We start from the raw sequence: 25,740 nt of genomic DNA, 5'->3' as shown, positions 1-25,740 counted from the left end.
AGGGGGGTTTCATTTGATGCAGTTAAACTTATAAGGCATCCAGCCTAACTATGAGTAATTGTTTAGGCAACTTAGCCATCCTTTACATTGCTGATAAGGAACCTTCCTATTCATCACAGAAATGTGCCCAGTCTCCTACTGTGGAATCTGTTTCCACAGGTATCACCATAATTTGTCTAGTAAAAGCCTAATATTTAATCTCCACCTTTAAATAGCCATCAAAGAAATCAGTTGTATCTCACACCCTCTTGTATCTGTCAAAAATTTCTACTTACTGGGAATTAAGGTTATTGAAACAGTGTTGCTATACCAGGGGACTCCCTCAGGCTTGGGAAGTTGGCCCTTTTAAGTAATTCTAGAGACTATGAAAGACTACAGTTTGTAAGTATATAGCTGTTGTCTTTTTTCCTGTTTTCTGGTTTCTGGTAAATCACCTAGGAGCAATACTTGATGTTTTGTTACATTTAGGTTCCTTTCCTATAGAAAGAAATTATTACAATTGTATGAGATATTACATACCACAACTAAAAGTGTAGACTGTTTTATATAATGGTTACTGATACTACAGGGAGTTTTTTGCAATTCAATCAAGAACTCACAACAGTATAACTTAGGGAAAATCTAAATAAAAGTTCAAAATTACACCATCTCAGAAACAGCCATTCCTGTCAATCAAATATTTCTATGACAGAAGCTACTATATTAAATGATTTGCTGACATATAAAATAGTTATTTTTGCAGTATTATGTATGATAGGTCAGTCTAAGATTTTTGAGATACATACAGATAAATTTTCATAGACCAGTACAAAGTTCTCTGTAAATTGTACTTAAAATATATTTTTGGGGGCTGGAGAGATGGCTCAGAGGTTAAAAGCACTGGCTGCTCTTCTAGAGGTACTGAGTTCAATTCCCAACAACCACATGGTGACTCACGACCATCCATAATGAGATCTGGCGCCCTGTTCTGGCGTGCAGACATACATGGAGGCAGGATACTGTATTCATAGTAAATAAATAAATAAATAAATCCTTAGAAAAAATTTTAAAATGTAGTTTTCAAGCTGTATCAAGACAACAATATTGTTAAATTTTGGGTTGTCTTAGAAAAATAGGATGCTTAGTATCATTAGACATCTGAGACTTGCTTTTCAGAGTTAGAGGAAGAACAGAGCTTATATTTATGGGATTTAAGATTACCTTCCATCTGGCTTAGATTCTACTGTTACATCTAGTGAAGAACTGTCACTGTCGATGCTGTCTCAGAACCCTGAGAGGTGTTCTTGCCCAGAGCACTGGAGGAAAAAATAACATGCTAGGTAATAACGTGTGTATATGCTTTTGTATATATTAAGTGTTAGATAAAAATTATAGAAAAGTCCCATGTAGAAGCTCTCAGCTAAGAATGCAGTTAATTACACACTGTCTGCCCTTCTAATAGAACACTGATGTTCTGGTGTTACAGAATTAGCAAGTAGATTTCACATCAGTATTTATTATTGTAATCTTAAATATTTTACATACGCATTGGTCTTTCACATTGTTCCATCCAAAGATCTTACCATTATTTCCCAAATCCCCAATCATCTGCCGATTCTTGGAATATATATGAAAATCTGATTACATGCCAGCAGCTCCTCTCTTAACCACTGTAGTTCAAGTCACTACCAGTGTTTACCTCAGTTATGATAACAAATGTCTTTCTGACCCTTGTTTCTACCCTTCTCCTCTTTAAATAGACTCTCAATATAGTGGTCAGTGTTATTTTTTAAAGGATATTTATTTATTTTATGTGCATTTGTCTTTGCCTGCATGTATTTCTGTATGAAGGTGTCAGATGGCCCTGGAGTTATAGACAGTTGTGAGCTATTATGTGGGTGCTGGGAATTAAACCCAAGTTCTTGGGAGAGCAGCTATTGCTCTTAACCACTGAGCCATCACTCCAGCCCCAGGTCAGTGTGATTTTATTAAAATGAAATTCCCATCGTACACTGTCAAACATCCTTGCCTCCAGGACCCTCTAGGATTCAACTACCTAGTATTTGTCTGACTTCATTTTACTGTGTCTTCATAAGTGCTGACCATGCATACCTCTTTTCAGATCCATATACCCTCGCTGCCTCACCCAGTTAGAGTTGTAATCACATGTCACCTTTGCAGTGAGGTCCATACTGGACATAACTCTTAAAAGTTCAAGTCTTGAACTTTTCCTAACTTCTCCCTTTACTTAACTAAAGTACTTATCACTGTCTGCTTTACTTTTAATACTAATATCGTCTCTTATCCTCTCCCACTTGGAGGTAGGTGTACTTTCTATATTTTTGTCTGATTGTCTTCTCACTAATGCCTACAATACTACCTGGTCATGTTTATATATATGATGTTTGCTGAGGGAGTAACTGAATGAATTGCCCACCATGGTTCTTTGCTATGCATTATTTTATCCAGTCATGCATATGTGGTATATATTCAAGTCAATGGTTATCTCTTATGATCTTTAAGTTTTATAATAAATTTATCAAGATTTAATTCCAAAACAGTATGATACTCCTGCTCAGAGTATGTAATTCAGTTTTTCAGAATTTTCAGAATATCGTATTCTCGCCACAGTTTGAGAACATTTTCATCACCCTAAAACATAGCCCACAGTTACTGTCAGTCAGTCTCCACTTATCACTTTTAACTCCCTTCACCCTTTGTCACCACTAATTCACTTCTTGTCTTAGTCTCTGGGTATACTCATTCTGGACACATCATCAAGGGTTCTATAGTTTGGGATGTTTGTGACTGATGGCTTTAGCTACATATTTGCCAAGTTCTTCTGTTTTATAACAAGTACTACTTTGGTTTTAGAGCCAAAGTGTATTCCAATGGCTTGATACACATTTGCCTTTTAAATGTTACATCTTTTTTGGGGGGGGGTTTACGAGACAGGGTTTCTCTGTATTGTTTTGGAGGCTGTCTGTCCAGCCCGACCTCGAACTCACAGAGATCCGCCTGCCTCTGCCTCCCGAGTGCTGGGATTAAAGGCGTGTGCCACCACCGCCCGGCTTTAAATGTTACATCTTAATACTGTTTGATATTGATTCTATATACTTAATAGATGTATGACTTGCCAGAATAATTTGTGTGTCATTGTATTAATTGCTTTTTTATTACTGTGATTAAAAAAAACACCATGATCAATGCAACTTACAGAGAAACAATTTATTTGAGCATATGGTTCCAGAGGGTAAGATCCCATAATGATGGGGACAGCTTGGTGGCAGGAGCAGAAAGCTGAGAGTTCACATCTTAAACTTCAAGTATAAAACAGATAAATTAAAATGGAGATAGGTGAGGGTTTTTAATCTCAAATCCATCCACAGTGACATACTCCTCCACTGAAGCTGCACCACTTAAATCTTCCCCAAGTAGTGTCATCACCTGGGGACCAGGTTGTCAAATACCAGAGACTGTGGGGGACATTCTCCTTCAACCCCTATAGCCATCTTTCTCCTTGATACTGTACTTTGAAGCATAGGCATTTCTAATTATCATTTCAGTTTATCTGAGTTTGATTGTGGTGCTTTTCATCATATTTAAGAAATCAGTGCTTAATCCAACGTCAAGAGTTATTCCTATATTTTTTAAAGGTCTGCAGCATTAGTTCCTATATTTTTTTCACTTCGAGTTAATATTTGTGTATGTGAGGTGGGTAACTAGTTCTTTTGTGAATGGATATATCATTGGACATGGATGTCATGTCATCCCAACATTGTTACTAAAAAGACTACCTCACTAGCATACTACTCCATTGTATTATCCAGACACCACAGTTGAAATTTACTTGGTTATAAGTTTGAAGATTTAACTCTAGACTCTTGTGTTTAATTCTATCCCATTCATCATGATAACTTCCCATTCATTGCTGTCAGAATCTTTGGGGGTGGGGGGCAGATGGATTCTTTTTAACCTTTCTCACCTTGCCTGGGATGTTTTCTTATTCATTGAGAGCTTTATAATAACAGTTTTCTGGAAGGTGATTTCCTTGAAAAGCTTTTAAGAAAGGCACATGACTTCTTAAATCCTTAACTTGGTGGTTTTTATTTGCCTTCGTGGAGTTGTAAATGTCAGAGTTTGTACTCATGGTTTTCCTTTCCTGCCTTCAGTCTTCTTGGCTCTCAGAGTTGTCCACTCTGGGTTCTTATTTTCTTCTTCAGGAGCTCTTTGAGATCCAGGTAAATATTTGCATATTAGCATGGCCTGCTGTGCAGTGTAAGCCCTGCCTGGACTTTCTGCTCCAGCACCATTAGACATGTGGTCTGAAGGTAGTAGAAGCTGCTGGCAGTCACCTTGCAGCTAGAATGCCACACTGGAACACACAGGTATTGTTCATGGTGAGCTGTTAATTTTAGAAATTTTAGAAGTTTCTGATCTTAGAGGTTGGAAGTTCTTTTTTTAGATCAAGAGAGCAAAAAAAATTGATTCCCACTGATGCTGTGCAAAGGTTGGTAGGCAAACCATTCTATTGGCTTGCCCTTCCTAGTGAATAAACTAAGTGGTAGTGAACCCCCTTGGAGAACTCCTAAAACACAAACTAAGTCATTGAAATTGCAGTGGTGCATACATAGTGATCTCTACAAGTTGTTCTCAAAATACTGCTTTCCTGTTTGTTGACCACTACATTCAGGGTCTTTTAAGACTTATTTCAGTTGGATAGTAAATAAAAAAATTTCTTTTCAGTAGCAAAATGAAATAGTTGATTATCCTGGGCTTGCTTCTGAGACTATTAATATAGCGTTTATGTAGTAACAATTTGGTAGAAAGGCCTCCCTAATTCTTTGACTGGTTCTTGAGATCCTATTCCTCATATTGGATTGCCTGGCCGAGCCTTGATACAAGTGGTGCTTAGTCTTACCAGAGCTTGTTATGTCATGCTTTGTGGATAACCATAGAGGCCTGACCCTTTCTGAACAGAAACAGAGGAGTGGATTAGGGGGGCAGAGGGGTGGGAGGGGTGGGGCAGAGGGAAGGGAATGGGAGAAGAGGAGGGAGGGGAAACTATGGTTGGGATGTAGAGTAAATAAATTTTTAAAAGGCATCTCAGGGTTTTACTGTTGTGATAAAATGTCATGACCAAAATCAACGTGGGGAGGAAAGGGTTTATTTAGTTTTATGGGTTGTAGTCTATCATCCAGGGAAGTCAGGGCAGGAACTTGAGGCAGAAACTGAAGAGGAGGCCATGAGAAACACTGTTTACTGGTTTGCTAATTGTTGCTTGCTTATCTTACTTGCTTACAAACCCAGGGACTACCTGCATCAGGACAGTGCCACTCATGGTAGACAGGGACTCTCTTACCAGTTGTTAATTCAGACAGTAGCCCCACAGACTTGCCTCCTTGCCAACCCTATGGAGACATTTTCTCAATTAAGAGTCCTCTTTCCAGATATGACTAGGTTTGTGTCAAGTTGGTAAAACCAACCAACAGAATGCTCGTAATACTATCTGTTATTGTCTTCTGATCTCCTTCCAGGTTTTCCCCCTGGGATCTGGTAAGTTACTGGATGTAGCCAAACATACTAACAAACAGAAACTTTGTTCTTCCAGAGATTCAGTGATAAATGTATATTGAAAGTCTCCTGTGTACCCCACACTGTAATTCCTAATTTCTGTAATTCCAGAAAAGTTAAAACACAGCTCTACTCTTTGTTCAAGGACTAGATGTTAGAAAACAATATTGCTTGTTATTTTATAATTCTATTAGCAAGTTAGTCTCTTCATGATGCAAGTTATGCTAGGAATATGTGTAATTATATGTTCGTTAAAACAAGCAAAATAGAAGCCCTTTGTGAGAATAAAGGGATTTCACATGTGAAAGGCTAGGTAGCTCCTTTGAGGAAATGGCAGTCAAGTTGTGATGTTAGCAAGTAGTCAGCTCGGCTTTGAGAGCAATAGAAAAGCTTCGGAGCATAGTGTATGCCTTGGGATGAAAAAAGAGTATGAGCCTACAGATGCCTGAGAGTGTGTATCCAGGGATGCAGGAGAATGTGTGCCCAGGGTTGCAGGAGTATGTACTCAAGGATGCAGGAGAGTGTGTGCCCAGGGATATAGATGAGTTTGTGCCCCAATACGAAAAAGAGTATGAAGTCACAGATGCAGGAGAGTGTGTCCAGAGGTGCAGGAGACTGTGTGCCCATGGATGTACATAAGTGTATGCCCTGGGATGAAGAGGTTTGTGCCCAAGGATGCAGGAGAGTGTGTGTCTCAGGATGCAGAAGAGGGTGTGCCTGGGGATGCAAGAGAGTGCATGCCAGGGATACAGGAGAGTGTATGTCTATGGATGCCGAAGAGAGCCAGGGTTGTGAGAAACGTTTACTGCGAAAGGAGGGTTGAAAGTGAAGCAAGGCCAACCCTGTAACATGCCACAATCTGGGCTTTGTATTCTGTCCTAAGACAAGGAAGGGAAAATGCTCAGTGTTTTTTAAGTTAAAGCTGCTTTTTATGTGCCTACGGCTGGGTTTTTAATTAGAGATGTGTTATCTTTTGGTCCACTTACTTGTTAAATTTAAGTTTTCTTTAGTGCACTATGTCTTGAGTGTGCATAGTGATTCCGTGGAGCATTGGTTACAACAAAAGGCTTATTATCTGTGGAGTTCCGAGAAAATGTGGATACTGCTGGTCCCATTGTGGACCAGTAGATAAGACTTTGAAATAAAGCTAGAGCTCTAGAATTAACTTACCTTTTTTGCCATTGGTTTTGTTTTGTTTTCTGTTTGTAAACAGAATAAGATCATTTTAAGTCATAATAACCAAAAATATTTTTCTTTGTGTTTTTGAGGGTTGTATTTTATAGAAACCACTCAGAAATGTATAAATTCTACTTCTCTATGTACTAGATATGATCTCTGACTTCAGGAGGTGATGTAGTAAAAAGCAATATTAAAGAAAACAGCACCAGAAATGGATACATCAAATGAGAGAAACTGTTTAACAAAAATTTGTGAAGTATGGTAGTAATATTTTGAAATTTAGATGAATACAATTTTATATTATTTTATAGTATTTTAGTAAGATCAATAAGTCTTATAGCTTTTTTTAACTTTTTTTCTAGATTTAATCACTTGTTTGGATAATATATCTAAAATTTGGGAACCTGAGTTCAGGTATGAACTTGTGCACGTGGCGTGTGTGTGTGTGTGTGTGTGTGTGTGTGTGTGTGTGTGTGTGTGTGTGTGTGTGTATTCCAGCACACCTCTTCATTCTCCTTCTTTTATAGTACAGGTTAATATATTAAGTGTGATATATAGCTATCATTGTTTAAGAACACAATCAAACTATGCCTAATTAAAATCATTCAGTTACCCTATTTAAATTTTACTTTAACTGTAGTAGTTATATCTCCAAAACAGAAAGTATAATTTTATTTTACCTTTCTTTATGTAGAAGTATATGAGACAGTCTCACTGTATGGCCCAAGCTGGCCTAGAACTCAAGATCCTCCCTCCTTTGTGTCCAGGTGCCATGGCTCTGGGTAACTAGTGGAATGCTCTGAAGGCCAAGCAGTCTCCTAAATCTGGCAGCACTGCTCCGAAAAGTAGAAAAGCTGTTCTTTCTCAAGTTTATTTTAATATTTTTATCCTTTGAAGGTCTCTTACATTTATACAATATATATTGTTAATACCCATCTACCACCACTACTTCCCTTGAGCTCCCCAAGTACTCTCCATCCCATCCCCCTTCCAACATCACATCCTCCTCTTTTAATTGTTATTGGCTTGCCTTTATGCTCATGGGTGAGTGGCCATCCCCTGGGGCATGAGCAGCATACCAGTGCCCAAATTCCCAAAGGTAAGTAACTCTCCCTCTCCCTGCCATTATCAACTGTTCTTCAGATAGGCTAGGGCTCAATAGATAGATAGATAGATAGATAGATAGATAGATAGATAGATAGATAGATGATATATTCATAAATAGATGATCGGTAGGTAGGTGATAGATAGATAGATAGATAGATAGATAGATAGATAGATAGATAGGTGATATATTCATAAATAGATATAGGTAGGTAGGTGATAGATGATAGATAGATAGGTAGATGATATATTCATAAATAGATGATAGGTAGGTAGGTAGGTGATAGATAGATAGATAGATAGATAGATAGATAGATAGATAGATAGATAGGTGACATATTCATAAATAGATGACAGGTAGGTAGGTAGGTGATAGATAGATAGATAGATAGATAGATAGATAGATAGATAGATAGATAGATAGACTGACATAGACTGTAATAGGGTTCTTAGTATTCTTACTCAGCACCTGCCTACAATATGTCTGCTTTACACCTTTGTCTTGTACTTAGACAAGAATTGACTTCTTCGTTTCCCATTTCTAATCTTGCTTGACTTTTCTTCCGTTAGTTACACCTCTGGCATTTTGGTTTTCTAAAATACAAGTCTGATATTCCTTCTTAAAACTCTTGAAACTCCTTTATTATAATTTTTTTAAGTGTGTAGATTCCCTAACCTAGTTCCCAGGGTCTTTGACAAGTAACCCATGAGTCCTTATAAATCTCTCTCCTTCCTAGAAGCCAGAATAACCTCTCTAAAAAGTTACCCATGGAAGCTGCCACAATCCTTTACTGGCTTCCTGTTTTTATTTAAAAATGTCTCCCTGCTTCATAGCCCACAGGCTTCTGCAGGACCTGGGACCTGCCCTTCTCCTAGCCTTCTTTGTACTCACAGCACCTTTTCAGAACCACACCAGAGCATCCTGTCTTAGGGCCATGCTCTTCCTAGCTTCTGATGTGTATTTGCCATCAGTGACTGACTTCAGTGACATCTGCTAGCTCACATAAGCTATGTCAAGTCCTGTGTATGAGGAGCCTAACTCTGTGACTTATGTGCACAGTCCTTTACTTTCCTTGTCTGTAAAATGGAAACAATAATAACAAAATTACCTCCTACTTGAGATTCTTGTGTGGATTACCTGAGATGCTCAGGGTGCTCCCTCACACATAGCGAATTTGCTGAATATATGTATTTTATTAAATAACAATTCTCCCAGTTATTTAAAAGTCCCCACCCTCACCCCAGATATCTGTGTAAGTACTTGCTGAATGTCTTCATCTGCCATTTAAATATGAAGTCCAATTGCAGGACCTATTTTATTTGGTTAGCAATCATAAGTCACAGACCTCATCGGACAACATAATGGACATTCGTGTATACCTGTGGGACATGGCAAGTAGATCCTAGAGTAGAAAGCGGTCTACTGCTCATGACGAAGTAAAATAATCAAGGAGTTGTAGACTGTAAGAAGATTTTTGCCTGTTACGAGAAGCTTTTTCTTTGCTAGCCGCTTTGGTTTATCCCCCGCCAGCCGCCTGGGCTCTGCCGAGATGTAGTCCCCAAATAACACACAGGAAGCTATATTAATTATGAAGCTGTTGGCCTTGCTTGTTTCTTACTAGCTAGCTCTGACTTAAGTAATTACCCCATAATTGTTAATCTAAGTATGTTTCTTACCGGAGAATAGTTCCAGGCTTCCTACCCCCATGGCGTTACATGTTGACTCTCTTGTGTTTCTCCTTCCCAGAATCCTCCTGGACTCCTAGCCCTACCTATCTAGATTCCTATAGGCTCAACAGTACTTTATTGACAAATAACAGGCAAATAACAGGACTTCCCCAACATTGCCAGTATGTTCAATGTGAATGGGCAGAAGAAAGTCTAAATGGGCTGGGGTTATGCTCCACACACTGAATCAGCGTATATGAAGTGTATGGTATTTCTCTTTGGGGTATTTTCCTGCAGGAAATGAGCACTCTGTAATCTTTTACTTGTTTTCATTCTCAGTAAATACTGCCCAGCTGGCTGTCTGCTCCCTTTTGCTGAAATATCTGGAACAATTCCTCATGGATACAGAGATGTAAGTTGAATACAGATTTACTTTACTGCTCTGTATACTGTTATTTTAGACTCAGAAATGCTTAGGATGCCACCTGGTTGTCCCGAGATGCATATGTACTATGTGTCTCTGTCTTTTCATGTGTTTGAAATGATGCCTCTATAGTAAAACCTAACTCTTCTGCTAAAAATGTGTTTTGTTACAATAACATGTGTTTCTGAGAACCTGCCCAGATCAGCTAATTTCTTGAAAAAATACAATTATCTTGCTTATGAACAATAAGAAGAAAAGTTCATTTGCTTTGTTTGTTCTTTCAAGTCTTCGCCATTGTGCATGGCTGGAATCCACGCAGGAGTAGTGTCAAATGTCCTGGGCGGCCAGATCAGTGTTGTGATTAGCAAAGGTACCCCGTACTATGAAAGCTCTTTGGCTAACAACGTCACTTCCATGGTGTAAGTGCACATTTTTTTTTAGAAAGCATGCTGGGGGGTGGAGTTATGTGACACTATTCTTGGGGAGGTTAAACAAATGCCACCAGAAACAACCAATGACAGCACCGTAGTCCAATGTGGTAAACCAATGAGTTTTATCAGTGTTTCTTACAGGAATAGGGTGACAGGTTCCTTACAGGAATAAAAATCAGTCAAGGGAGCTGCATCACCAGAGCTCACCTCAGCGTGGATGACAGCTCACAGAGACTGGAAAGCTGGAGCTCACTGAACACCCAGCCTGTAGTGCAAGCCAGCAGGATGGAGGTGTCCTTCCCAGTGGCTCAGTTATTCTGCACTGCTTGCCTTGTTCTGCTGTGCAGAGATTGTCCTTTGTGACCGCTGCTGCTTTTCTCGGCTTCGAAACTCTCTGGACTAAGAGTCTAGGAGTTTCTGAACAAGGTCATACTTTCTTTGAAGATAAGATTCAGAAGATAAAACCATGTCCTTGTAGTTTATGCAACCCAGAGTGGACTGAGGCTAACTGAAATAGGTCAAGAAAAGAAATTTTGACATAAAGCAGAGGCAGTATTGTAAAACTCCTCATGACAAGAGTAGTAAATGTGTATTCTCTTGGTCTCTACAGTATTCAGGTATTTTGTAAAACATAGAGAAAGCATCCAAATCAGGACCAATTGAAACACTAAACAAAAATACAGTATTAGCAGTCTGCATCTAAAATCTTGCTTCTTCCATGAGCTTAGTCCTGCAGGCAATGTACTGATCTAACTGGAGCCTGCTTCCTTTTAGAAGGGAAGAGCATGGCGCATACCCAGGACGTGATAGAGTAACAGCACTTTTCTTTGAAAATCCATCTAGCTGCCAGGCGTGCGGGCACATACCCGTATTCCTAGAACGGGGAAGGCAGATGCAGAGGGCTATGAGGCTGAGGCCAGCTTGAACTACACAATGAAATCCTGCCTCTAAAAACAAAAACATGTCTCCTCCACTCATCCTTGTTTGTTTTATCCACAGCCTTTGAATTGCAAAAGAGGCTTGCTACCTTCCTTTTGTTTTCTGCTACATGATTTTATGCACCTCTTTTCATTTTTTTCAGGGTTTTGCCTATAGAGTTTAGAGGCATGTGTAGTTTCTTTCATATGTAAAAAAATGTGTTTTCTTTGGCATTGTAAGTAACCCAGGGATGACTTCAAGCTGACAGAGAGTAGGTTATTTACCAATAGTACATAAGATGTTTGGACATTTGCAGATTTTGATATCTGCCAGGGAGTATGGGATGTCCTGGAACTGGTCTCCATAGACATCTGGGGACAACTTGTAGGTTTCTGGTGGGACACCAGAAGGTGTAGTGGTGCGTGCCTGCAGTTCCCAGGCTTAGGCAGTAGAAGCAAGAGCATCAGGAGTTCACCATCAAGCTGAGCTATTTAGTAAATTCAAAGCCAGTGTATGCTGATGAGAGAGACCATATCTCCTCTTTTTTTTTTTTTTTTTTTTTTTTTTTTGGTTCTTCAAGACAGGGTTTCTCTGTATTGCTTTGAAGGCTGTCCTGGAACTAGCTCTGTAGACTAGGCTGGTCTCGAACTCACAGAGATCCGCCTGCCTCTGCCTCTGCCTCCCGAGTGCTGGGATTAAAGGCGTGCGCACCAACGCCCGGCGAGAGAGACCATATCTCAAACAAAATAAAAAATAATTTGCATCCCCTTGTGACCGCTTGAACTCTGTATTAAGAGAGAAGTGTAACTGAGCATCCTCCAGGCCTCCTGGAGTCTTAAGTGTTCTGTCCTGTAACAGGGCAGTTCTTCTCTTGTCTGACCTTCCATCCTTGTCTGCTCACCCATTCTGCCCCTTCCTTTGAGGTCCAGATGTGATGCTGCAGCTCACTCTCAAACATGCTGATGTTCTCTAAGGGAAACGCAGTCTCTTTGCTAGTAGCCAGCTCTTGTGTGCTTATTACTCTTGAGTCTCACCTCATCCTCTGAAATACACCTCTTCATGTTCTTTCACGGAGCTTAAGAGAAAAATGTTTAATGTATTTATTTCATGAAAAAGAAATAAAATAAGAGGTAAAGGTTACATGACACAATTGTGTGTGAACCTAAATGCTAGAGACTTAAAGAAAAAGTTGTTCGTGGTAATTTCACAAGTTGTTTTACTTAGAAAAGAAACTTTTTTAAATGTATGTCATCTGATTCGTAGTGATGGGCTTTTCTTAGCCCTTTAAACAGCAGGAGAAAGTAACGTTTCACTATGATGAATGTAAGGAAGCTGCATGTTAATTGAGTATCACATGAGACCCTTTCTCTCTTTCAGGGGCTATTTATCTACAAGTCTGTTCACATTTAAGACAAGTGGTAAGCCTTCCATGGACTTGGCATCATCATTGCATAATAGCTGATGTATTGAGCACCACCAGGCACCCTGTGACTGCTGAGTTGTTTTTTCTTTATCATTTGCTTTTGAGAACACCAGTAGTAAAATAGGGACCTAATTATGTAAAGAATAGACTAAATCCAAGTTCACTAGTCACAGGGGAATTGTAAGCTAATATGATTCCTTTGCGAACATGATTTGAACTTTTGTGAAGAAAGAACTCATTCATTCCACTTGTCTGAAAGCTTGAAGTCAGACAGAGAAGGCTTTACAAGAAGATATATCACATGAGCAAACCTAGGAGAGGTCCAGGAGGATGTTGCCTTCCAGCCTGATGGGCACCCCAGAGAAAATGTAGTGTGTCTCCACAGACAAACAGCTAATCCTTGTAAATACGTCTAGTTGACCCCCAAATCGATGGCTTTCACACCTACAGATTGGAAAGATTTAGAGGAAATGTTGTTTCTATGCTGTGTAGACTTTTTTTTTCCATGTTGTTTTTTCCTAAGCAATATAGTACTACAACTGTATATATCACATTTATATTTTCTTTGGCATTGTAAGTAGCCCAGAGGTGACATAAAGTTGACAGATAGCACACTATGTGCCAGTACTGTCCCATTTTATATTAAAGACTTGAGCATTTGCAGATTTTAGCATCTGCCCGGAAGCATGAGATGTTCAGAATCGGTCCCCCATAGCCAGCAAGGGGCAACTGCATGCTGTAGGTTTCTGGTGGTCCACAAAGGCAGGTGCTCAGTTGTGCCATCACAAGTCTCCAGTAAGCACTGCTGCAGAGATTTCAAATTGACCTCTAGAAACCAAATTGATTTTCCTTTCTACTCCAGGCTGTTATGGGACTCTGGGGATGGAATCGGGTGTGATTGCTGATCCCCAAATAACAGCGTCATCTGTGCTGGAGTGGACTGACCACATGGGGCAGGAGAACAGCTGGAAGCCAGAGAAGGCTAGGCTGAGAAAACCTGGGCCTCCCTGGGCTGCTTTCGCCACTGATGAGCACCAGTGGCTGCAAATCGACCTGAATAAGGAGAAGAAGATAACAGGTTAGGAGTCGTGGCTTCCTGCAGCACCGCTAGCACCGGTTGGCTTTGGAAACCCCATGACTGCTGAAATTTTCAGAAACTAGGTCACTGGAACTTAGAAAGCTTCAGCTCTAGTTTTCCGCTCGGGTGTGAATATTGCTGGGGATGCTCTTACAAACTTTGCCAAAAGAGGAATTTGCATTCAACTTTTAATAGCTCTGTTTTACTTTAATATGATCCTTGTAAGGTAGAGATTCAGTAAAGTGATTTTTGAGACTTCTAAAATAGTAGTCTCTTACAATTTTTAAGAAATTTATAGTTAAGGAGAGTGCATATTAAGGGCTAGAAGTAACTTATATTCCACATGTGCTGACTGTAAATTTAGCTTAGGTGAACTTAGCAGCGATCAGGATAATTGAGATTGGTTTAGAGGCTTTTGTTAGAAGATTAATTTTTGCCTTGCTACTGAAAATACCAATCAGCATGCTTAATGTTCTTTCCCAGGAAAGCCATTCTTAGTAGTTAAAATGTATCGTCTAACTGAATGAATACAAGCTGCAAAGGCACAATAGTTCTTCCCTTGCATGTGCCCATAATTCTCCTGTATCCCCAAAGGAGTAAAGCCAGGGCCTTAGTAACTATTAGGATAAAAACGCCCACAGAGATGCAGACAAGCCATAGATAGGAATGCTCGCAGGGTGCATCGTAGGTTCTTACAGCTGACTTTGGGCATCTGTGCTGTGCACTAATGAGAACAACTCTTTATTCCCCAGGTATTGTAACCACTGGATCTACCATGGTAGAACACAATTACTATGTGTCTGCCTATAGAGTTCTGTACAGTGACGATGGGCAGAGATGGACTGTGTATAGAGAGCCTGGTATGGAGCAGGACAAGGTAATGTGGGCCTTTGCTGGAAGTGATGTTAGCTCACTAGTACATACGTAAATATCATGTCTTATACTGCTCTCCACTGGGTGTTCCAGGTACTGTTTGTTACTGTCTTCACCTTAATGAATAGACTTAGAAAATTGTCAGTGATCCCAGGTCTTTGTAATTATATGAGAAGTACTGATTTTTGTTATTGAATTTCTAAGTATTTTTGATGTTAGAGTAGGAGCTTCTAAACAGTTCCAGTCAACTTCTTGTCTTTGTAACGTCCCCCAAATGATGGCATCTTGACTTCCTTCCCAGATTTCAACTATAGGCTAGAGGGAAGTGAGTCAGAGCCGAAAGCTAAAGAATATTAAAGATCCCCTCAGCAGTTTCTGCATCAGTACACACCAGTGTTACTATGTGCAGAGTTCCCACAGTCTTCAGTAATACTTACGACATGTCTGCTTAGTTAGCAAAAGATTATGGGAACTCTGGAATCAGCCACACAGGTGAGAAAACAGAGGAGGTGGAGTGCTTCCCCTGGGTGTCTGTCCCACTCCCAGGTTCGTGGCCTGTGGCCCTTGAGAGAATCTTTAGTAGAGGAATCTCCACCCCCAAGGGCGATGAATGCCATGTGGGGTTGGAACTGAGGGCCTTTTCTGTCAATGAGACTTGCAGGGTTTTCCTTCAAATACTGTCTCACTCACTTATCTCGTAATCTCCTGAGGTGAACTCACAGTGGCACTGGTATATTCATCCTTTCCTTTTCTTTCATTAAAATCCTTTTACCTCTCCATGATTCAGTTTGGAGATTTTTTTTTGTCTTTCCATTGTTTTATTCTTCTGCAGTGTCTAATCTTTTAGCCCCATCTGGTGCATTTTTAACTTCAACACTGTCCTTTTTCCTTCTTTATTTTCACCTTGAGTTTTACATGTTCCTTTCATGTCTTTTTCTTAGGTACATGACATATGAAGCATGTAATTCTTTTGGTGTGCTTACCAGTAACCTTATCCTACATATCACAGTGCCAGCTGTTGATTATGCTGGGTGTTTTTAATTATCATTATTAGTCCTTTATGTGTTCGAGCTTTATTCTGGAATGCAATTAAGTTTGGGGAAACAGTTGTTTTTTCTATTCAGGTCTTGATTCTAAGTATTGCTAGGCAGGAATGAGCAGTTTGGGTTGTAACTTGCCAGCCACCATTGAGACAGCATTCCATGTGTTATGAAACTTCTCCAAGGTGTATCCTGGAGATGTGGAGTGTTTTTGAAGCCTATGTCATTTTAGGATTGCTTTAATGGTCCTAAGATTCTTTTTCTCACTCAAAGCTGTGTCTTTGCTTATGGCTGAGGACTTAAGGGAATTCCCCTTGCAGAGTCTGGTAGCCTTTCTGAAGCTCATCCATTCCTGCTGTCATTCACTCTGATCCTCTCCAGCTCCTCACTCTACTACACTCTACCCCCGAAATTCTAGGTGTGCATTGGCCTCATGGTCCCTGGCTCGGTCTGCTCCACCAAAAGAGCAGCAGGTTCCGTTGGGTCCTCTTGCCCTGCGATCTGGAAATTCACCAGTCAGCACTGATAAGCAGGGCTTGTCTGTCTGTTTCCCTTCTCTGTGGCTCTTCCCTCTGCTCCCTGTTGCCCAGTGTCTTGAGAACTACTCTCATGCACTTTCCTGTTTTCTCAGTTGTCTGTGGCTGAGGTCCAGTTCCTGCCACTCAGTTACAGACAGAAGAGAGCATCCTTACATTTATTTGCATCAAAAATAACTTAACTCTGTCCTTCTGCTCATTTCTTGGGTAATTGATGTATTTGTTTTCACATGCCATTTAAGTCTGCACATAAATACAGACCCTAAATTTTTTATTTCAGAAAACATGATCAATATATTTCCTAAACTTTCATAATCTATTACTTTCTAATATTATACTATCTTTGTGTACATTTGTGTGTAGGGAGAATGGGAGAATGTGTGAGAGATAATGCCCCATATGACATACTCCTTGCATAGGGTTTTCTATTTTTATTTTTCCGAAGGGCATCTTCAAACCTCCCTGTGCACTGGATTCTCAGTAAATGTTGGTAGACCAACTATAGAATTTTGTTTTTGAGACAGGGTTTCATATAGCCTGGCTTTAGGCTATGTAGTGAGGATGGTCTTGAAACTTCTGGTTCTTCTGCTTCTACCACCAGAAGTCTGGGATTATAGACATGTCCCACCCCAGCCAGTCTTATGTGGTGATGGGGTAAGACTTGGGGCTTGTGCACTCTACCAACTGGGTTGTATCCCCAGCCTTTACTGATAGTTTGTTCCCAAAATGATGTTTCAGTTGGTTCCTGTTCTCTAATAACAAAGCCGCAGGTATCTTCCTGTATCCCATTTCAGAACAGTATCTGAGGAAATCATAGAAGTGGAGGTTACTGGACTCTCAGAGCAAACCTTCTAGCTCCTAATGTATCTTCAAAAGTGTATAATCTAGTTACACGTGGATGGGCCAAGAAGAAATTGGTATCATACTCGGGGCTGGCTTGTCCAGTGTGTGCATGTTCTCACCTTAGGTAGTAATAGAATGGACCTCGTTGATATAGCATGAAGGGAAAGCAAGATATTCCTTAACTTAGTGCACCCTAGTGGTTAAGTCAGAGGACTCAGTCAAGTCAGCTCCCTGTCACTAGTCAACCTCATCCTATGGGTCACTCTTTGTGTGCCCTGCTTGCAGATCATTTATAGCAAGTATATGAAAATATTTTATAAGTAAGAGCTGATGGAGACGAGGGGATGAGTTGATCACTTTAAATCATATTTTTACTTACAGATTGTTTATGTCATGCATTTTTAGCTGATGAGTTACAGTCACTATATAGATGGAACACTGTTTCAGAGTTATCACTTCTTAAGTAAGCAACAAGTAATGAAAACTGGGACTGTGATGTGGGGATGTCATAATGTAGTTGGTCCAGCAGGTGGAAGTATAGGCTTGTTTACATTTGCTAGTCTTGCGTTGTGGTCCAGCAGAGGCAGAAGATAATGTACGTGAGTAAAACAATACAACCATCCCCTTGTGTGATCAGCTCTTTTTCACTTTAAAAATAAAACCAATATGTTTAAATAATCATTAATTCCACAAGGACTGGGGCTGATAGTTTATTGATATAATTAACTATGTCACTGCAATTGAAACTTCTCCTAAATTGCCAGGTTAGCCCTCCTGTTCAGTTCTTAAGCCATCGTAAAAGTATTTTTATAGTTAGTGTTTCCCTCACATAGACTCCAGTGGAAAATGTGCAACTTCTTAATCATTGTTTTTCCAAATTGTAACTAAGGCATTTTCTGAGAAGTCTGTTCTATTGTCATACTTTACAGATATTGTTGAACATGCTTAAATGGAGCAGTCCAGTTCTGGTCTCTCTTGATGTAAAATACCAATTTTTGTTATTTTTTAAAGATATTTCAAGGAAACAAAGATTATCACAAGGATGTTCGTAATAACTTTTTGCCACCAATTATTGCACGTTTCATTAGAGTGAACCCTGTCCAATGGCAACAGAAAATTGCCATGAAGGTGGAACTCCTCGGATGTCAGTTTACTATCAAAGGTAAAGAGTCGGTGTGTCCATCAGTTGTCTACACTGCTTCCCTTTTCAATCTCCTGCTTAACTGGTCCTTAGTAATCACATGCATGGGATACTGTCACATTTCTGTACATGTATGCAGATATAATGATCAGGAATGGTCATCTCTGTCACTTCATCTCTTTGTATTTGAAACCTTTCAAAGTCCTCTCTCTGGTAGGAATGGCTCCTCTGTTTTCCTTATTAAAATCTGCACATCAGAATGGTTTAAAAATACAAATGAAAAGGCAGCATTATCCCGACTCCAGTCTTACAGAGTCTTATCAGCTTTAGTGTGGCCAGATAGTGCACGGAGATTTGAACAGCAGCCTTAGCATAAGGAACTTTTATTTATAAGTAATTAAACACTGTAATAATTCACTCAATATTTTATAACATTTTAATGTTATTTACTTTTTTTTTTCAAGACAAGGTTTCTCTGTGTAACAGCCAGCCCTGGCTGCCCTGAAACTCACCTTGTAGACCAGGCTGGCCGCAAACTCAGAGACCTGCCTCTGCCTCCCGAGTGCTGGGATTAAAAGTGTGCCTCACTGCCACCTGGCTGGGATTAAAAGTGTGCGTCACTGCCACCTGGCTGTTATTTCCTCTTGTGTCCCACAAAATTCCCACTGTGCCTGATGTAGTTGGCTGTCCATACATACATATTAAATGCACTGAATGTGTCATTCACTGAATTATAGCTATGGGGTAGACTTCTGCTCTTCAGCATTCTCCTAAGTGTCTATTAATGATTATTTAAATGCTGGAAAATCTCAGTTTTTTTTCTTCATTTAATGTAGAGTATAATTATCCATCTGGATTTTGAGATTTAAAATTGCTCTGCAGAATTAGTTTAGGAAATGTTGACCATTTAACATCAGTCTTTTTAAACTATGATTTTTTTCTAAATGTAAACATTTCTAAACCATTTTTAAGGCCGTCTTCCAAAGCTTACTCAGCCTCCACCACCTCGGAACAGCAATAACCTCAAGAACACAACAGCTCCTCCCAAACTAGGTAAAGGTATGCTTGCTTTTAATATGAGTTTGATATGCCCTGGATTTATGACATAATGGCCTATAAGTATATGTAAAACATAAAAATTGACTTATTTTGATCAAGCTGCTAATGATTTAAAAAAAAATAAAGACTTCTTCACACTTTTTTCAAGGTCGTGCCCCTAAATTTAACCAAGCACTTCAGCCTCGAAGTAGGAATGAACTTCCTGCACAGACAGCACAGACAACTGCCACTCCAGATATAAAAAATACGACTGTAACTCCCAATGTAACCAAAGGTAGGCAGACCAGACTAGACGCGGACACTTACCTGGTGGGAGTTCTTACTTTCAACTCGTGGTTTCGCTCTTCAGCTACAGGCTCCATTTGTGTTTTTGCAGCTCATACAAAGAAAATGAACTTCTCTTTAGGGAGAAGCCTGCATGTACCTAAGTCTCCGGTACATACAAGCTTGATGCTTAACTGTTGCCCTGGGCTATTCTGTAGGCTGCCCCACATGACATTCATCAACTGAGCACACAGTCTCAAAGTTCAGATGTGTGTCACTTCTAGGAATGATTAAGCCGCAGCAGTAAACAAGCTTTTTTGCCCGCAGTATGTGTTACTTTACAAACGGGAAAGTTAATAGAGGAGAAGAAGAAACAAAAATAGGAGTTTTGGGTAAAACACAAATACTTCAAGTAACGTTCTCATTTTTAAAAAGCCCTCTGCTTTCTATACATTTGTAATTTGGGTTTTTTCCTGATTATTCATTCAAACATTAGAATTACTTCTAAATTGTATAAAGATGATGAGTACAGTGTTAAAATTTACAAACCATTGCAGTTCTTTTTACTTGTTGCAAAGAAGATTTTCAGTTAAATTCAGAAAATAAAGTGCTAGTGTTGTAGGAGAATTACAGTCAGCGCCAACAGACGAAAACCGCTCATTTTCAGCAAAATGTGGAGAAGAACGAGTTACGAGGGAAACGCTAGGTTCTGTCTCATTAATAAAAGTGTGAAGCTCTAGAATGGTTTTATAACATCGTGAGAAGGAAACAGCAGGGCAGCAAGCTGTAAATCTGCACAGCTGCAGAGTCCGGGGTGGGGAAGAGGAGAAGAGAATGTTGGCAAGCAGGAAGAGCAGCTGTGGGAGAGGAAAAGGCCTCAACTTATGAGAAACACCCCCCCCCCGGATAGGTACACATAGGACATCTGAAAAAGAGAGAAAGAAGGAAAAGCATGCTTGGTGTCAGACTGTGGTTCAGAGATACTGGACTGACCCCAGGCTCTTACGTCCCCACGCTGAGGTTGTACCAGGGATACACGGTTAGAAACAAAAGTAGAGAGACAGTTTATGAAAAAGGAAAAAGCACATCAAGAGTGGCAGTGGGGTTCGTGAGCTGAAGGAAAGCCCCAGAACTGTTGGGGCATAAGGCGTGGCCCGCCATAGAACCTTTAACTGCAGGCACACTCCTGTTGGTATCACTGGCTTTTCTCACACATTCTCTGCTTGTACTTAAAATCTCAGGTGGGAAAAGATCCCAGTCTTGGCCTGGTCTGTTTTCTTTCATCTTGATGTTTCCAGTCACTACTCTCCGGCCACTAGAGGGTGCCTCATCCACAGTAGTGCCCCACCCACCCCTTCTAGAATTTAATAACAGCTTTCGTTTTCTAAAAATCTGTGTAAATTCAGATAACTTTCTCCAGCGTTCCAAACATGAGCTTCTCTCCTGTCTCCATTTTCCTCGCCGGGAAGGAAAAGCTAAACAGAAACAAGAGTTCTCAAGGCAAATAGAGCTGAGCATATTCTAGGAACCACCCTTAGCTTCCCAATAGTAATGCAAACGTACAATGTTTTTTCGAATATAAGCTGAACTGTTTGTGTTTACATAAGAAGACGAGAAGACATGTTCCTTGGGTGCCATCAGATAGCATCTCTTTCTGTCCTGGAACCTGCCAACCTAGCTATGTTAGCTGGCTAGCGAGCCTCCCAGATATGCCCATCTCTGCCTCCACCATGTTTTCAACACTCCACCTTTTTTGTGTTTTTAACATGGATTCTGGAGACTGAATTCAAGACCTTGTGCTTACAAGGCAGCTACTTCACTAACCCCTGTGTCTAGGCAGAGGTCGTGATGTCTGGGCTTTCACCAAACTAGCCATGTATATAAACCTGTACTGTTCCCTCCAGCTATAAATAAAAGTTAAGGAAAGGACATTTTTATTTTTCTGATTTCTAAGGCCTTGATCATGATTTTAATTTATCTACTACTGCTACTACTCCTCTACCTCCTACCTTTAGTTTCCTGGAGAAAATCATATCGTGGTCAGATGTGTGATGGCAATCTTACAGATGCCTCCAGTGAGCTATTCTGCTCGTTCTCTACTAAAGCTATTTTAAATACTCCCCACATTCTCAAATACTTGACCAAGAGAGTTTTCACTCACCCACCATTTCCCCTCTACCTTTACAAGGTGGAAACTATAAGAAGGTTAATCTGTTTTGGGGAGGAGGCTGCAGACTTAACCTCTAGCCTCTGCCCAAGGCATTTGTAAAGGAAACCTCTGTGCTGGCCATGGCAAATCCCTTCGCCTGGACCTGGTACCTACACCTGCTCCCTAAGCACCTGACGTTACTGTCACCTCTCCTGTTCTCTCTTCTGTGGTGTGCTTCTTTCTCTCTTGGGTGCAGCAGAGAGGAGAGTAAAGGAGATACTGTGGGTTAGACACATGGTGGCTGCTCTATGTCCTCAGTGACTTGTCAGCATCTGCTGCTCTTGTCCTGCTTAGTGGCAGCAGAGGATTGAGGGGTGAGGGAAGGAATTACTATTCCAAGTAGCTTTAAGCAGATGATTTTCTGTGGGACGAGAGAAGGACGAAGGTGATGTCTATATACATCCCTGCCCACTCCAGCATCAAGGGCGTTTTGACTATTTATTCACAGATTGTTTTCTGTGCTTGGCTCCACTGTTACCTGGCCATATCTACAGATACTTTGCAATGGTATTGTAACATTATTTTTCGGTTGCTAGATTATCTCATCTATAATGAAGATAGCACAGTTCATCACTGGATATTTGGATTCCAGTTTTCACTCTTCTGCAGAAACAAGAATGGGCAACTTTGAAGATGTTTCATTGAATGTCTTGATGTCTTCCCAAGAATAAAGTCTTGATGTAGAACGGTTCTTATACATACTGCCTCAAAACACCAATCGGAAATACATCAACAAACCTGTTTCCTGCTATCCTTCCCCAAAATGCTCATTCTTCTTTTAGTGGCTGCCAGTGTCATGAGCAAAAGTAGAACCTTGTTTTTGTTTTAACTGGCATTTCTTTGCAGCCGAGGCTTGCTTGCATTTTCTTGGTGGATTGCTAGTTGACCGTGAAGTTCTTATTACCTTGTTTTTGACCTGTAATGTCTTATAACACACACTCTACTGTGAATGCCTGAGATGCTTTTCTGGCTGATCATTTGTCTTTCAACTTTTGGCAATTTAAAGCCTATACTGCTTTCACACATGTGCAGAGACAGAATAAGGGACACACTGAAAGAATTGTGCACAGGCTATGTCACCTGTTTGTGACCAGCCTTGTTCCATAAATGATGTTTAAGGTAGTCTGAGACAGAAAGTGTTGAACTATGCTAATCTGGTTCAACTTCTCTGTCTTTTCCTTCATGATTCCTGCTCCACTCTTAATGTGGTTGTTGTGTTTCATGGCTTCAGATGTCGCACTGGCTGCTGTTCTTGTTCCTGTACTGGTCATGGCCCTCACCACGCTCATCCTCATTCTAGTGTGCGCTTGGCACTGGAGAAACAGGTCAGTACCAAGCTTGTTTACGCAGTTGATCCTGGGAGACATGCAGTGATGGGAAGCAGACCCTAGGTATATAAAATACTGGAAATCAGTACATTCACCTGTTAGGGTAGTCACTAGAATAAAACCAGGTCTCTGCTTCAGCTCCAAGGACAGTTGGTTACTATGGAGCTCTCATGGTGAGGTCTACATTGTACATTAGCATCTATACATTAAGATGAACACTGACATACAGCTATTTGGTAGTACTGAAAACAACTTGACTGACTCCTCACAGACTCTGGAGAGCCTTCCAAGCCTAGAGGAGCATTGTCCTCCCTCCACCACTTGTCACTACTAGTGACAGGTAGCGTTGTTCACTGGGCTTGCATGAGCAAGGCTCAAAATTTATCTGTGCAGAAGGACCACATGTTCCTGACTAGCTCATAACTGCTGTCTATGCTGCGCTTTGGGAGATTTTTTACTAGAGGATTCACTGTTTTCTAACTTTTAATTTCAGAAAGAAGAAAACAGAAGGCACCTATGATTTACCACACTGGGATCGGGCAGGTAACTTGTGGACTTAGCTTCTGTCCTTCCAGTCAGAAAGAAATCTTTCCTCTGCTGGGTGTGGAGGAGGAGGACCCTTAGTGATGATGCCTCAGTTAGAAAGTAACATACTGTCCTTCAGCTGGAGAGATGACTCAGTGGTTAAGAGCACTGACTTCTTTTCCAGAGGACCCAGGTTCAATTCCCAGCACCCACACAGTAGTATATAACTGTCTGTAACTCCAGATCCAAGGGATCTGACACCCTCACTCAGACATACATGCACAAAAGACACCCAATGCACAAAAATAAAAATAAGTAAGTCATTAGAAAAAGAAATTAACATATTCATATCATTTGGTTCATAAATAAAGGGAGAATATAAATCTCTTACAACACCCACTGCTATCTTTTCCACTGAAAAGTGGTTTTTTCCCTGCAATTATTCCTCTTAAGGAGATGAGCCTTCCATGTGGTCTGTGTAAGCACTGAGTAAGAAACAAAGACCAGCCAGGCAGTGGTGGTGCACACCTTTAATCCCAACACTGAGCAGACAGAGGCAGGCGGATCTTTGTGAGTTCAAGGCCAGCCTGGTCTACAAAGAGAGTTCCAAGACAGTCAAGGATACATACACAGAGAAACCCTCAAAAAACAAAACAAAACAAAACAAAAAAAAAACCAATGCCCAGGGTTCCAGTAACAGTATATATGTGTGTGTGACTCTACCATGGTAATCACCAGTGGAATTCAGTTCTTTAAGAACCTGTGAGGGCCTTGGTCATATGAATTGCTGAAATCCCCTTCCTAGTCTCATTACTAGGTCAGTGCTATGACCAGAGAATACCAGGCCTCTGGCTCAACAGTTCAGCCCAAGGATAGTTAAACAGTGTTGGAGGTTTTGAGAAAAGGTTTTTAAAAGCCATGAAGTGACCGTGTCTAACCATGTATTAGTAGTGATGTATTTCTGTGTGTACATTGGGTCGAGACTTCTGCCGTTTGCTGCTTTGTGCTGAACATTCTATCAGAGCACAGTCACCTCGAACGTGAGCCTGATTTCGATAGAATTGGTCTCTGTAAGTAATACATGGTCCCTGGCTTACAATCACAATGAAGGTTGGTGGAAAGGAGTGAAGCAGTTTCTCCCTGCCAAATCCCTGGAACACGAGGAGACGCCAGTTCGCTACAGCAACAGTGAAGTCAGTCACCTGAGTCCAAGAGAAGTCACCACAGTGCTACAAGCTGATTCTGCAGGTACGACTACAAACACTTTCGCTTGTTCCAAGGACTTCTGGCTTTACAATATGTTTGATCTTTTTCATAACTTAAAGATAACCTATGTTCTGGGGCTAGAGAAACAGCTGAACACGTAAGAGCACTCATGGCTCTTGCAGAGGACCTGAGTTCAATTCCCAGTGCCCACATAGCATCTCCAAACCATATGTAACTCAAGTTCTGGGTGATCAGATGCCTTCCTCTGACCTCTGTAGGCACCAGGCACACACATGGTACACAGACATACATGTAGGCAAAGAGTCATACACATTAAAAATTTTTAAGATAAACTGTGTTCTGAAGATTAGTGTTTTCAAAAGATAACCTTGAGAGAATGAATCATTTCTGCTTAGATATTCTGCTCATAAAACTGAAGCATTCAGGAATGTAGATTAGCATAGCATTTGGAAATTAGTATGAATGTGATTTAATGAACTAGAAATAGAACTCTGTCATGATACAACTGTACTGTTCCTGAGTAAATTCAACAATTCAAGCCAGCATGCCTTGGACATACTTCCAAGGGCCATATTGTTGAGTTTTCATATCAACCAAGGGCCGGAGTCTCCGGTGTTATATCAGCAAGGTTCCCAACAACACACACTTGATCTAGTTTATTCAAAAAAGATTGTCAAAGCATGTATGGCTCAAAAACTATCAGGATGTATGAAGGTCCACTGCCTGCCTGGACCATGACTGCTGTCTCCCTCCAGCAGGGGTCAGAACACCCAGGTCGGGTCACCTATCACCTCTGAGACAGCCACACACTAAGCATTCTCCATTGCATCGTCCATCTCGCTGGAACTTTTCTTTCTTTTTGCTTTTTTATTGTAACTCGGCAAGTATTTGTTGCATTTATTTATGAATGCAATATT

At 40.5% G+C, this 25,740-nt stretch overlaps 2 protein-coding genes across 4 annotated transcripts in view; one reads left to right on the top strand and one right to left on the bottom strand.

The window, feature by feature from the left end:
• Dcbld2 (discoidin, CUB and LCCL domain containing 2) overlaps positions 1 to 25,740 on the top strand; it is a 61,743-nt gene that overhangs the window by 31,254 nt on the left and 4,749 nt on the right. For 2 of the 3 annotated variants that reach the window (XM_040750617.1, XM_040750619.1), the window contains 12 exons: positions 7,095 to 7,146; positions 9,844 to 9,916; positions 10,214 to 10,347; positions 12,655 to 12,695; positions 13,563 to 13,778; positions 14,531 to 14,655; positions 18,082 to 18,232; positions 19,184 to 19,270; positions 19,419 to 19,544; positions 22,975 to 23,068; positions 23,565 to 23,614; positions 24,707 to 24,844. In XM_040750617.1, the coding sequence (XP_040606551.1) occupies positions 7,095 to 7,146; positions 9,844 to 9,916; positions 10,214 to 10,347; positions 12,655 to 12,695; positions 13,563 to 13,778; positions 14,531 to 14,655; positions 18,082 to 18,232; positions 19,184 to 19,270; positions 19,419 to 19,544; positions 22,975 to 23,068; positions 23,565 to 23,614; positions 24,707 to 24,844 (1,287 nt within the window). The remainder of the gene's footprint in view (positions 1 to 7,094; positions 7,147 to 9,843; positions 9,917 to 10,213; positions 10,348 to 12,654; positions 12,696 to 13,562; positions 13,779 to 14,530; positions 14,656 to 18,081; positions 18,233 to 19,183; positions 19,271 to 19,418; positions 19,545 to 22,974; positions 23,069 to 23,564; positions 23,615 to 24,706; positions 24,845 to 25,740) is intronic. The other variant, XM_040750618.1, reaches the window with a different exon arrangement.
• Positions 22,165 to 25,740, bottom strand: part of St3gal6 (ST3 beta-galactoside alpha-2,3-sialyltransferase 6) — a 61,386-nt gene continuing 57,810 nt past the window's right edge. The window contains exon 13 of the mRNA XM_040750621.1: positions 22,165 to 23,130. Coding sequence (XP_040606555.1) covers positions 23,086 to 23,130 — 45 coding nt within the window. The 3' untranslated portion in view covers positions 22,165 to 23,085. The remainder of the gene's footprint in view (positions 23,131 to 25,740) is intronic.

This window comes from Mesocricetus auratus, unplaced genomic scaffold (assembly GCF_017639785.1).
Source record: "Mesocricetus auratus isolate SY011 unplaced genomic scaffold, BCM_Maur_2.0 Super-Scaffold_100008, whole genome shotgun sequence".
NCBI lineage: Eukaryota > Metazoa > Chordata > Mammalia > Rodentia > Cricetidae > Mesocricetus > Mesocricetus auratus.
Note: the sequence above shows the minus strand (reverse complement) of the source record. Positions and strands in the feature narration are given on the sequence as shown.